The 14,053-nt window shown below is 40.7% G+C and overlaps 1 protein-coding gene across 2 annotated transcripts in view; it reads right to left on the bottom strand.

Annotated features, from left to right (window-relative positions):
* Positions 1-562: 562 nt before the first annotated feature.
* The window catches only part of GFPT1 (glutamine--fructose-6-phosphate transaminase 1), a 73,435-nt gene continuing 59,944 nt past the window's right edge, over positions 563-14,053 (bottom strand). For both annotated transcript variants that reach the window (XM_089326346.1, XM_089326347.1), the window contains 5 exons: positions 10,334-10,448; positions 9,942-10,069; positions 9,197-9,364; positions 8,333-8,494; positions 563-7,356 (listed from right to left, as the gene is read on the bottom strand). In XM_089326346.1, coding sequence (XP_089182472.1) covers positions 7,312-7,356; positions 8,333-8,494; positions 9,197-9,364; positions 9,942-10,069; positions 10,334-10,448 — 618 coding nt within the window. In that variant the 3' untranslated portion in view covers positions 563-7,311. The remainder of the gene's footprint in view (positions 7,357-8,332; positions 8,495-9,196; positions 9,365-9,941; positions 10,070-10,333; positions 10,449-14,053) is intronic.

The raw sequence follows: 14,053 nt of genomic DNA, 5'->3' as shown, positions 1-14,053 counted from the left end.
TAAGATGCTGATGTTTTCCCACTGGAAAAAAAAAAAAAAAAAAAAACAGAAACAAACCTGAAACATCAAGCCACAGTGCTAGCAGATCCTCTCCTAACTAGAGGCAGCCTTTAGCATCCGTATTTGTTACCTTTCTAGTGCTTTCTTACTTTCCGCTTCTGTTAAATCCTTTATTTCTGTACTCACCTACCTGTCTGCAATCAGGCAGTCCCTCTTAGTTCTGAAGAACTCGCCTTCATTCCTGGGTCCAAAGCAATCTACACAACTCTCCCTGCTCAGAAAACAGCTCAAAATAGTTAGATCAGTAATGTTGTGTCAGTGAATTCCGGATTCTCAGGCCAGCGTATTTTCTCACTTCACTTAAAACACAAAAACAAAACAGAAAGACTTCATGTGTCAAGAAATTTCAAAATTAACTTTTTTTTCAAACAAAGAAATGCTTTAAACTTTAGTCACAACACATGGGTCCAAGTTACCAACCAAGAACAAAAGATGGGAATTCCACAAAGATTTCTCATAGTTCCTAGGTTTCTACATAGCAGCAATGAGAATAAATTCAGTATTCAGTTTTCATTTTTATTCAAAGGATAAATACAAAATTAAGAGATAAAATTCAAAGCAAATATGCTCAACATTTCAAAACAATTGTACATATAAAAGCCAAAAGAAGAAAAAGCAAAAGCCCCCATAAATCACACTAGCTAGACACAGTCAAGTCCAACAGCAAGGAACTTGAATTGAATGCATTACTATTTATCTTGCCTATAAACAAGACTTTATTACCTCAGACAATAATTCCCCCATCCCATAGGGGTCTTGTTTGAAGACAATGGATCAAGGCTTCTAGGGAGTTAATCTCACATTTGACTTGCCATAGAAACCACCGACTGATGCACTGATTGTTTACAAGCTCCATTTCTGGTTCTCTATTTTCAATTACACTTCCATGCCTCATATCCAAAATCTCTTAGAAAATATGATTCTATGACAGCTTTCTCCGGGAGAAAATACCTAAGTGAGCCTTGGAATCTGAGTTACTGAATCATGTTACTGTAGCGCTCACAAATGTGACTTCCAACCTTAGAGATACTCTGGTGTGGACAACCTGACCAAGGAGGGCATGAACCACTCTTACTGTACCTATACTACCTGGGAAGGGCTCAGCTGACAGAACAACTAAACTAGGTCACCTTTCTGTGAGTTATCCCAAGAGTAGTCTACAGCTCCAGGATGCTCGTTAACTAGCAAGGTTCCTACAACATGTAAAAAAGATTAGGGAAGGGGCTGTTACTGTGGTACAGTGGGTTAAGCCACAGCCTGTAATACTTGCATCCCTTATGGGTGTTGGTTCAAGTCCTGGCTACTCCACTTCTGATCCAGCTCACTATTAATGCACTTGCAAAAGCAGTGGAGGATGGCCCAAATGCTTGGGCCTCTACACCCATGTAGGGGACCCAGATGGAGTTCCAAGCTCCTGGCTTCTGCCTGACCCAGCCATAGAAGTTGCAGCCATTTGGAGAGTGAATCAGCGGATGGAAGCTCACACGCACTCTCTATATATATCTCTGCCTTTTAAATAAATACATAAATCCCTTTAAAAAAGAAAAAAGGTAAAACTATTTACCATTCAGATTAATGGTAGAAACTTAACCTTTACTTCTTTCTTGCATCCCCCACAAAAAAGTTAAAAGAATGTATTTTTTTCTAAATGCCACAGCAATAAAAAGTGATCTCTTAATTTTTAGGGAAATTATTTCTTGGTCTTTATTTACGAAGCACTCAGTAAATTCTGACAACCAATGAAAGATAATTTGCTGAGAACTGTTTACTAGAAGTAAGGCTGAACTTTATGTCAAAAATGCAGCCTGAGAAACAAATACTCCATGCTGGTGGGGCAGCCCAGGCTTTGCTGCAGAGAGCATGAGCAGGAGCCAAAGGCAAGGCAGCGGGACCCGGGGCTGGGAGCAGGTGTCACCGCGGCTTGGTGTAACAGCAGTTCTACTCACTCAAACTGCCCTGGTCTATACATTTCCTGCAAACACAGTAAGTGCTACAAGCAGTAGGGACAGGAATTCCACTGCTGTTTATAAAGGACATCCGTGAAGGGAATCTCTGTCCTATATCAACAGGTGCCCAGACACAAGAGAAACTTCAGGTTGTCTTGCTAGTCACTCACTTCAAGTATCTTTCTTCTGCAACTATCACTGCATACCCTGGAAATGTGCCACAAACTACACATTATTGCAAAAAATGGTAAAAGACTTGAGAAAGTGCCTGACCTCTGAGCTGTGTTAGCAGCTTTTCTCTGATGACCCCTTGTGAAAGCACTGCAAGTATGGGTAGAGATTTGTGGCTCTGGGAATAATTCTCTGGTCATTTCCTCCGTTTAAAAGCAACAATAATGAGTACGCTTTTGGCATCAGCAATGTTCATTAACAACTACTGCAAACACTGGCTACATTCTGATCACAGTACCACTGCTAACACAACTATACACAGGACATGCTCCAAACACTGGCACACTGCTTCAGAATGAAATTCTCAGCACATTTTTGGTAATTTATTCACAGTTCAGGCTTAGAGACACTGGACTTAACAACACATGAGGACAAAATGACAAAGTGGCTCAGGAAACTAAACATTCATTTTAAAGAACCAAAGCTGAAACAGAGCAAGGATGATTCTAACATTTCCACCTCACGAGAAGTATAATTTAAACAAATACCAAAAGGTTTCTTTAAGCAAAAACACTTTCAAGAACAGAACATTCAAACAGCTAACAGGATCATTTCTATATTCATTCTGAAAACTAATACAGTAAAAAGGTAATCTGAGAATGTCCTAAGATGTTCTCATTAGCCACTATTTATGGTATATTACATAACATTTTGATATCAAGCTGGTGTAATTTTACAGTCTTGCTAGTTAACTGATTCTTATTTTAACCCTGGATATCATTGGTTTGAAGCGAATGTTTTCAGTCTGACTGGGGGTCACTGACACAGATTTGGAAATATGTTTAAATTCATCAGCCTAGGAAGATATTGAAATATTAACAATCTCTAAATATAGCAGGGAAAATCTGATTCATGTGTTACAATTTCTATACTTGAGACTCTAATAGTAAAAAAAAAAAAGTAATCTGAACTCTGTTTCCATGGGTAAAACACTCTGATCAGTATTCTTGTACACAAAATTTACTAAATGTGTGGATATCATGAAACTAAAATACCTTCACCATTTCCTTCAATTTTCTTTGGTCTTCACAAATTCAATGTGAGCTATGAAATCTTTTTCAATAAATAATTTTCAATGACATTGTGCTTTTTTAGGAAAAAACACTTAAGTTGTAGCATGCAACAGTTAACAGCAGTCTTTCTCTTTTATTGCTATAGTATATCCTAATTTTAAAAAACAATAAGAGAAAAAAACTGACCCTAACAGACTTCTTAAAAAATATGCTTGCTAAAGAAAATACTTCAGCTGGTTTTCTTATTTGAAGAGAAACAGAAATAGTCAGAGGCCAAGAAGCCAAAACCAGTACCAAGAAGCCAATAACAGGCTCCTTTCCTCCCAACACAGACCTAACTAGCGCCAAAAACACCTGTATTCAAACAGATAAGACAACTAGTCGAGAGGATTTTGAATGATCTCAACACAAAGAAACAATAAATGAGGTGATGGGCATGTCCCAATTACCCTGATCTGATCACTGCACACTGTACACTTGTAACTGTCACAGTGGACCCCATAAATGTGTACATATTGTGTCAATTAAAACTTTTTTTTAAAAAAAGGATAAGACAATCTCATGTTAGAAATAACCTTCCAAGAAACCTAAGAGAGAAAGACTGTACTGGCTCTCTTAACCAACAGCCCTACTGGCATGTCACCGTGTGTCAGTTCCCTTTCAGGAGCAGGTTTGATTGGTTTTCATCTTCGCACATTAGTCATACAGTACCATAGATTTTCACACACTCTGCAACAGCCAGGGCTGGGCCAGGCCAAAACCAGGAGACTGGAACTCCATCCAGGTCTCCTACCTGAGTGTTAAGAGCCCAAGCATTTGACTTATTATTTGCTGCATCTCAGGAAGCTGGATCAGAGGCAGAGTAGCCAGGACTCAAACCAGCACACCCATTATGGGATGCAGGTGTTCCAAGCAGCAAACAGCTTAACCGCTGCACCACCATACCCACCCCCGCAGTACCACAGATGTGTGTATCTGTGCAGTCTGTGAAACAGTATACTTAGCAAACATTTCACTTTTAATGAACACGGTTATGCCTCCAAATCTGAGCCACTATTTGTGTAAACAAATCCATTCACCCCAGCTCCATTCCCTCTCTTTCCACTTCTTCACCTTGTGTCTTCCCAACAGACCTCACCCCCTCAAGCGTCCAGTCCACCTGAGGATAAACAGAGAGTGCTCTGAGGGAGATGGACTTTTCAATGTCTAGCACAGTGACTTGCCTGTAACGGGTACTGATAAGCCATTTGCTGACAGTTATAACAACCTAAAAACAGTTCATTTTTCTCTTATCCTTTATTGCTATGGCACAGGTGATTTCTTTTCAAAAGGACTGAAAAGCTGACCCCAAAGTAACAATCATTTACTGGGCCATGTGTCAGATGCTACACACACCCCCTGACCAAGAAAGGCTCAGGTACGGGGACCTCTAAGTTGCATGAGTGAAATCTGAACTTTAAATGCACCACTAGAAGTTTACATAAAGGACTCTTACTGTAGAACATCTATTCTGAAAAATCAGATTCCTTACCCTATATTACTTTGGTTTTAACTGGACATGCTCACTTATTGGTCTGCATCATTGCAACAAGATTGTTAAGAATTTATAAAAGCATTTAAAAATTACTATATCAAATGGGTTAAAGAGCAAGAAAAAGAAGAGGGAGGAGAAACCATGTTGGCTCAGAAAATATCACTTTGTTCTTCATTTAGGCTTTCAATATTCAGCTTAGAACTTACCTAGTCGTATGTATGTGTAAGAGAAACAAGGAGAGAAGGAGAGAAGACAATGCAGTAATGAATGATTTAGCATATTATTTCAATGTGGAACGCTGACCCAAGCTATAGAGTGAGAAATGCCACATGATCTCACGCCTGTGTGCAGTCTACTCCAGCTGAGCTCACATGAGGAGAGAGCAGTGCAGGGGTTACCCGAGGTGGAGGAGAGGAAAGCAGATGAGGAGATGGGGAGATACTGGTGAAGTGGTGCAGCCGCAGCCAGGTAAGAGGGACGAGTTCTGATGTTCAACTGCACAGAAGGGTGAGCACAACCAACAATACTGCATAATTCCAAAAAAGTACATGAGAGGATTTTGAAAGTTCTCATCATGAAGAAATGATAAACATGTGAGATGAAGGATAATCTAACTATCCTGAGTTGATAATTAGACAATGCATAAACGTACCGAAACACACTGTACCCTACAGAGAAAGATGCACAATTATTATCTACTAACCTTAAAAATAAAAAGAAATGCTACAAACACATACAAATCATGTGTGTAAAATGCTAATAATATACTGAACATAAGCAATTATACTACACACACACTAAATCTAGCAGGCTTACACAAAGTAGTCTTAGAAACTAAGATAAAAACCACCAAAGTAATTATATGTAAATAGTGACCAAATTTTACTTTTGAAAACAGGTTTCTAGTCAGCATCTATAAGAGTCCTTCCAAATTCCTCAAACTATGCCAATCCTTTCTGTAACCCTAAAACACACACAGAACTCTATGCACGTCTTGCAGCCATCACAGCTGTTCAGAAAACCTTAACCTAATTAAGAAGTTCAAACACAAATAAGGAAGGAAAAGACTGGATTAAAAAATTACTGCTGAACAGCTCACCTTCACAGTTGCAAAGTGAAAATTTCTGAAAGAGAAGGACTTAACCAAAACATACACATACTCTCCTACAGCTCACAAGACCTGTTCCAAAAAACTCTGCAAGGAAATCATTATTCACAATTTTTTGGGTATCAAACTAATATTTTACTTTAAATATTTTAATCCAAATTGTCAACTTCTATTTCTTACACTAGCCAGCTGAAGGCACGTCAATACCCTTTTATTTATAACTTCTTCATTTGTAAATAAATTCCAGGGGTAGAACACAGAAAACACAGACAAGAGAAGTGATCCGAGGTGACCCTAGATGATGCCGTCTGTCACCCACAGAGGTAGAAAGCACCCTGTTCTTGCTACCAAGGCCCTCCTTAGACATCGGGAGACATAGAATTAGACAAAGACTTGCCAATCTTCCCAACGACTGCAAAGAACTGCCAGACTGGCAGTAAGGGTACCAGTTTTATGCAACAAGGCAGTGAAGGAAAGCTTGAATTAACTGCAGGAAATTCTCCCTTCCTTGACACATACTGAGTATATCGAGATTGATTTTATTTGAGACCTATGACAGCAACTCTGCTGTGATTTCAAAGAACAAGATAAAAGATGTGCTCAAAAGTTAAGAAATAAAAAAGACTACAGATACAAAGAAATAAAAACCACTTTTAGGAGATCGGAACACAGCTTCCATCTCAACTTTCCAACTTCAAATTTAAAATCTTACTGTCAGTTGTCCAAAGCAGCTCAAATGTAAAGTTTATGCTACATAATTGTGCAAATTACGTTGTTAAAGACTGGAGAACACTTATGCCCTATTATAATATTTTGCCTCCTAAATTAGCTTCTCCTACAGAAAACAGACAACAGGTTTCAGAAACTAAGATTAACCAAACTTAGAAATAAATTCCACCAAGAATAGTGTTCAGCTTTTTGTTGTACAGTTTGATCTAAAAACAAAACAGAAGCAGGCTCAAAATCAATTACAGCATCTTCTATTTATATGTAACTTAGCAAAGCCTTCAGTAAATATCCAAGTATCAGCAAACTTTGCCACGGGCTTTAGAGGCTACAGCTAAATGCACTACTCTTTCATTGGTCTGAATGAACAAAGCAAGGTAAAACAAATACCAGTTACTTTTAAAATACAATCCTCTCGGATAGAAGCAGAGGACCCAGAAATTCAATACCCAGCATTCTTTACAGAAAACAGCTGAAATCTTCTGCATATATTCCATTATTTAAACCACCCCAACAATTACTGGAAAAAATATAAGAGGTAATTTCACAAAAATCACAAACTGAGTGGACTAATTGTAACTGATATATAAATAAGGATTTACTAAAAAAGGCTTCAAGGAGTGATATTTCAAATCAAAGTTTTAAATACAAAAGGTGTCTTGTGTTGCTTAATCGTCCAGTTTCCGATGTTCCTTACTCTACAGTTACAGATTTGGCAAGATTCCGTGGGAAATCAACCTGCAAAACAAATTTTAAAAGCACAGGAATAAGGGAGAACCACTATAAGCAAGTTATTTTTGTTTATAAACAGTAAACAGTATGCTCATTAACCACCTTTATCACAGACTACAAAAAATTAGTAATATAATCCTATAATACAACTTGAAAAAAACTGAAATAACTAGGAAAAAAAATTCTCAAGGCACCAGTTCATACAGGAAGACCTAACATGGTCCTCTACAAAGGCAGCAGTCCTGGGAGGGGATGCTAGAAATAAAAGAACCATGTGTTTTGGGTGCCACAAGTGCAGTAATGTGGGTGATAGTTCCTTATGAGAATAAACTGGGCCCCTATCCCACCCAAATGCCAGCAGCTAACCCATTTAGAAACACGGGGAGGCCGGCACCGCGGCTCAATAGGCTAATCCTCCACCTAGCGGCACCGGCACACCGGGTTCTAGTCCCAGTCGGGGCGCCGGATTCTTTCCCGGTTGCCCCTCTTCCAGGCCAGCTCTCTGCTGTGGCCAGGGAGTGCAGTGGAGGATGGCCCAAGTGCTTGGGCCCTGCACCCCATGGGAGGCCAGGATAAGTACCTGGCTCCTGCCATTGGATCAGCGCGGTGCGCCGGCCGCAACGCGCCAGCCGTGGCGGCCATTGGAGGGTGAACCAACGGCAAAAGGAAGACCTTTCTCTCTGTCTCTCTCTCACTGTCCACTCTGCCTGTCAAAAAAATTAAAAAAAAAAGAAAAAAGAAAAAAAAAAGAAACACGAGGTAATGCTAATAAGAAAACAGATGGAGATTCCCTTAAGTGGGTCATGTCTTATGGATAAGATGTGAGGAACTACAAATTTGGTCACGAAAATACAACAGGTGTCAGTCATGTATCTAATGGGTTTCTCAAATGCTCCTGTTAAAACTTTAGGGGAAAACTATCAGAATGTGCCCAAGGAATAAGGCATCCCAAGACTTCTGTGGATTCCCGACGCCCACTTACATCATAGCCTCTCAACACAGCAAGGTGGAAAGCCAGCAGCTGCAAGGGGATCACGCTGAGGATGCCCTGCAAGCAGTCCACCGAGTGGGGCACCTTGATTGTTCTCTTGGTGTTCTTAATGGTCTCCGTGTCCTCCTTATCACAAATCACCACAGGGCGCCCCTGGGAAAGACAATCACACACACATACACACGATATGACCGTAAGCAAAAGCAGAGCGACGGCACATGAAAGATAAACTGTGGGGCAAACTATGCACATGGCCTCACTGACAGACCAATTTAAACTCACAGTCCTGGGGGTGAGTCTGATTGATGTCACTTACGTAGGGAAGGAAATCGAAGCTTTGGGAGATTTGGTAATTTTTTTAAAACTCACAAGACTAAGAAATTCCAGCCTAAGTTTGTGAATTCAGCTATGCCTATCTTCAAAGCTCAAGTTCACTACCACTACATTGTACTTAGGGAGCAGTACCTTTTGGAATTTCTATAGATATCCAGTGGCTCTAAAGAAAACTCCTATTGATGTAAAATCTAAATGTTAGGTTTCTCTTGAGCTATATTTAACAATCTAAGTTTAGAAGGAGCGGCACAGGTTAACTGATAGAGACAGGATCAGAGACCAAGAGCTCAGTTTCAGTCTTGGTTCTGTCTAACCTCTGAGCTGGGTCCTGTCAAAACTCTGCAGATAGGATTTCTCCCCTGTGAACCACGATGGCTATACTACAAAGCAAATGAGTTAGTGAGTTTCCCAAGTCAGATCCCTAGCACCAGTCTATCACTTTAAGTGTCACAAAATTCAAATCAGCTCTAGTAAGTAGGCTCCTAGGTTCCCAAGGTGTCCTCATGGCTGCTCCTGACTTACCTGCCGAGCAACCACCTGCTGGAGAGCGTTCTGACACTTGGCGTAAGTGTGGTCTCTCATGATGATCATGATGACGGGCATCAGCTTATCCACCAAAGCCAGGGGGCCGTGTTTCAACTCACCAGCGAGGATGCCCTCAGAGTGCATGTAAGTAATTTCCTTGATTTTCTAATAGGAAAGAACAAGGTGAGCCTTCAGTCCATTTTTCAAAAAATTCATATCCTTAAGTCAATATTATAGAAAATATCTGATATGTTAAGTTACTGTCTACTTAGCTACAAGAAATAAAGAACCACTGATCTGTAAATACAGCTTAGAAGTTAACAGATCATTATTTCTGTAATATCAACAACTGGACATTTAAAGTCCCATAAGAACCTTTTGTCTAAGACTTTATATTATCAAGAATACCTGCATATTTCTTTTAAGTGTTCTCCTATTTGCTTCATGTTTTACATCAAATTTCTTATTATCTAAAAAACTTACTACCTTATCCATATATGGACAACAAATTAACCTCAACACTTGATAAACTCAACTTATCATGCTAAACCACATCATATTCTTGGTTTTCACCTTTGGATTAAGTTCTCTGTTGTACTTTATCAAGATAAACAAAGTACACTAGGCAAGTACTGAGGTAATTTAAAGAGTTCTACCCACTTCACTCATTCAACCTGAAAGCATGACTGTGTCAGGCCCAGAAGTCAACAGACCAAAATTCACGGCACGTGAGCCAACTTACCAGCGCCCCTTCAAGACAAGTGGCATAATGATAGCCTCGCCCCATGATCAGGACTGACTTCTGATGATACAGTTCTGTTGCCAGCTTCTGAATCTCATCGTCCATGCTGAGTACTTCCTTAATCAAATCTGTAAGGAAGTAAGAGCAAACTCGATGAAAAAAGACAATAAACTGAACAAAACAACATAACAGCAATAATACTGGTAGCAATCTAGTGAATATTAAACACAGTGTTCTGTGCTTCTGTGGTGTCAGTGTGAGATTTCTTATACGTGCATCAAAAGCAGAAAGATCTTACAAAACAGCTACACAAGCTTCAAGGCTAAGAACAGAATGTGACCCAGCATCCACCCCTTTAGAGAACAAGGACTGATCTGTGAGCATCTTCGTACCGGGCAGCCGTTTCAGGCCAAGCATGATCTCTTTGCGTCTCTCTTGCATGGAGATCCTGTCATCGCACATCATGAGAGCGAACATCACAAGTGACACAAACTGGCTGGTGTAAGCCTGAAACATCAGAGCAAGCAGCAGAATGAGGTGCAGCTGCAGCTTGGAAATTTAAATTAAAGCAAAAAAAAGATGGAAGTAAACCAAATTCCCTTTAGTTTAACAGTATACATCTTTTATAAACACTGGTAACAATAAAACAAAACAGTACTTGAAAAATTACCACTATTCTCCTTTACTGAATCTTGAACAAACGACCTAATCTTTATTTCCCACACAAAAGCTAATACCTTATCATCATAGGATGCTTATGAATTCTCTAATAAATTCAAGAAATGAAGGAAAAGAAACATGCCAAAGGAAAGAGAGCAGACAGCAAATCTGCATATGCTAATCAAGTTAAGTTCCTAGTGTCTCAAAATGTCAAGGGCTAGAAGGACTTGCACTGGTATTGCTGGATTTATTTAAATTTTTTTAAAGATTTATTTATTTATTTGAAAGAGTTAGAGGCCGGCACCACAGCTCACTAGGCTAATCCTCTGCCTAGCGGCGCCGGCACACCGGGTTCTAGTCCCGGTCGGGGTGCCGGATTCTGTCCCGGTTGCCCCTCTTCCGGGCCAGCTCTCTGCTGTGGCCAGGGAGTGCAGTGGAGGATGGCCCAGGTGCTTGGGCCCTGCACCCCATGGGAGACCAGGAAAAGCACCTGGCTCCTGGCTCCTGCCATCGGATCAGCGCGGTGCGCCGGCTGCAGCGGCGGCCATTGGAGGGTGAACCAACGGCAAAGGAAGACCTTTCTCTCTGTCTCTCTCTTTCACTGTCCACTCTGCCTGTCAAAAAAAAAAAAAAAAAAAAAAGAAAGAGAGAGAGAGAAGAGAGAATTTAATTTCTTTAGAATTGATTTTTCAGCCTTGCCTACTGCTTGTTCCTCACCCCCATTTTCTTTTTTAAACAAAAATTTTGCTAAAATTAAAAGAAAGTACAACTGTAGAAAACTGAAATGGAAATGAGAATAATCTCCAATCCTATTAATAGGAACAATTGTATTACTAAATACTATTAATAACATTTGTGAACTCTGCCTCCTAGTTTTAACCTTGTTTTTCTTTACCTTGTTACGAAAATTAATTAACAGGCACAATTTTATAACTTGCTTGTACTCCTCATTAGCATGGAAAACACTTTCCTAGGAAGGAATTCTCTCTTTCTAGTGTGTGACCTTCAACAGTTCTCTTTAGGCCTCAGGTGTCCATCTGTTAAAGGCACATGGGACTTACAAGACCATGATGAGAACTAAGACATCAGTCAGTCAGCAAAATACTTGATACATAAATCTCAAACATACAGGATTTTATTGATGGACACATGAACTAAAAGACATTTATTTTTCTATGTTATACAACTGTGAATATTTTTAAACATGTGGTCATGTGGCCCAGACTATTTTCCCTCTAATTAATTAGCTGTATACAACTTTAAGATGTGCCTGTTCTATATGAAATATTATCTTTTTAGCAAATATTTACCACTTTGACTGCAGGACAATGGGCCCTCGGCACTACTATAAAATGCACATTTTGAATAAAAAAAAATTAAGATTATTTTCATGTTTGTTCAGCATTTGTTTGCTCTTCTGAGAACTGGCTTTGATGTTATTCATCTGTTTTTTTTTTTTTAAGATTTTATTTATTTATTTGAGAGATAGAGTTACAGACAGTGAGAGGGAGAGACAGAGAGAGAGGTCTTCCATCGATGGTTCACTCCCCAGATGGCTGCAATAGCCAGAGCTGTGCTGATCTGAAGCCAGGAGTCAGGAGCTTCTTCCAGGTCTCCCACATGGGTGCAGGGGCCCAAGGACCTGGGCCATCCTCCACTGCACTCCCAGGCCACAGCAGAGAGCTGGATTGGAAGAGGAGCAGCCAGGACTAGAACCGGCATCCATATGGGATGCCGGCACAGCAGGCGGAGGATTAATCCACCGCACCATGGTGCTGTCCCTTCACCTGTTTTTAATTTGGGTTTTTACTGATTTGTTTGGTTTAAATTGGTTTTTTTGTTGTTGTTTTTTTGTTTGTTTGTTTGTTTTGTTTTTGACAGGCAGAGTGGACAGTGAGAGAGAGAGACAGAGAGAAAGGTCTTCCTTTGCCGTTGGTTCACCCTCCAATGGCCACTGCGGCCGGCGTGCTGCAGCTGGCGCACCGCGCTGATCCGATGGCAGGAGCCAGGTACTTCTCCTGGTCTCCCGTGGGGTGCAGGGCCCAAGCACCTGGGCCATCCTCCACTGCACTCCCTGGCCACAGCAGAGAGCTGGCCTGGAAGAGGGGCAACCGGGACAGAATCCGGCGCCCCAAACGGGACTAGAACCTGGTGTGCCAGCGCCGCAAGGCGGAGGATTAGCCTAGTGAGCTGCGGCGCCGGCCTTAAATTGGTTTAAGAAGACCTTTACTGTTATGTTTCAAATAGTTTTTCTCGGTTTGAGAGGTAGAGTTATAAAGAGAAGGAAAGACAGAAACATCTTCCATCCTATGGTTTATTCCCCAAATGATTCCAATGGCTGGAGCTGAGCCAATGCAAAGCCAGGAGCTAGGAGTTTCTTCCAGGTCTCCCACGTGGATGCAGGGGCCCAAGCAATTGCTTTCACTGCCTTCCCAGGCCATAAGCAGAAAGCTGAATCTGAAGAGGAGCAGCCGGGTCACGAACCAGCACCTATATGAGGATTAGTACTATGGCACAGCACTGGCCCTGGTATACTTTTTTTTAAGACTTATTTATTTGTTTGAAAAGAGTTACAGAGGGAGATGGAGAGACAGAAAGAGAGATCTTCCATCCGCTGGTTCAGTCCTCAAAAAGCCAGAAACCAGGAGCTTCATCTGGGTCTTCCAAGTAGGTGGCAGGGGCCCAGACACTTGGGCCATTCTCCGCTGCTTTTCCAGGCAATTAGCAAGTAGTTGGATCAGAAGTGGACTAGCAGGGACTCAAACTGGTACCCATATGGGATCTACAAACTATACCACAACACCAGCCCCTTGGGTATACCTTTTAATACTGGTATTGATTGGAACAGAATTTTTACTTTTTAGTTTTTTTTGTTTTGTTTTTTTTTTTTTTTTTGACAGGCAGAGTGGACAGTGAGAGAGAGAGACAGAGAGAAAGGTCTTCCTTTTGCCGTTGGTTTACCTTCCAATGGCCGCCTTGGGCCCCTGCACCCACATGGGAGACCAGGAGGAAGCACCTGGCTCCTGGCTCCGGATTGGCACGGTACACCGGCCATGGCGGCCAGTTGGGGAGTGAACCAACAGAAGGAAGACCTTTCTCTCTGTCTCTCTCTTACTGTCTAACTCTGCCTGTCAAAAAAAAAAAAAAAAAAGGAATTTCTTTTCTAAAACACATCCCCCACATAGGTATTTTCCATTTAAAGAACTCTTATGTTTTATGTAAAGCATTTACTAAATTCCTATACCAACTAGGTCTTTTAGTTAATATTCTTAAGCTCTAATCAATTAAAAATAAGGAGAATTTTGTGTCATCTTTTCCCATTGTTTTACTCATTAAATTGGACAGAACTTCTAGAACAGGGATAGCCAAAACTTTTGGGGGCTTTTTGTAAATTTATTTGTTTACTTATTTGAAAGGCACAATGAGAGTCAGAGTGAGTGGAAGTTGAGAGT

Source organism: Oryctolagus cuniculus, chromosome 2 (genome assembly GCF_051225735.1).
Source record: "Oryctolagus cuniculus isolate XC-2025 breed Fujian yellow rabbit chromosome 2, ASM5122573v1, whole genome shotgun sequence".
Classification (NCBI taxonomy): domain Eukaryota; kingdom Metazoa; phylum Chordata; class Mammalia; order Lagomorpha; family Leporidae; genus Oryctolagus; species Oryctolagus cuniculus.
Note: the sequence above shows the minus strand (reverse complement) of the source record. Positions and strands in the feature narration are given on the sequence as shown.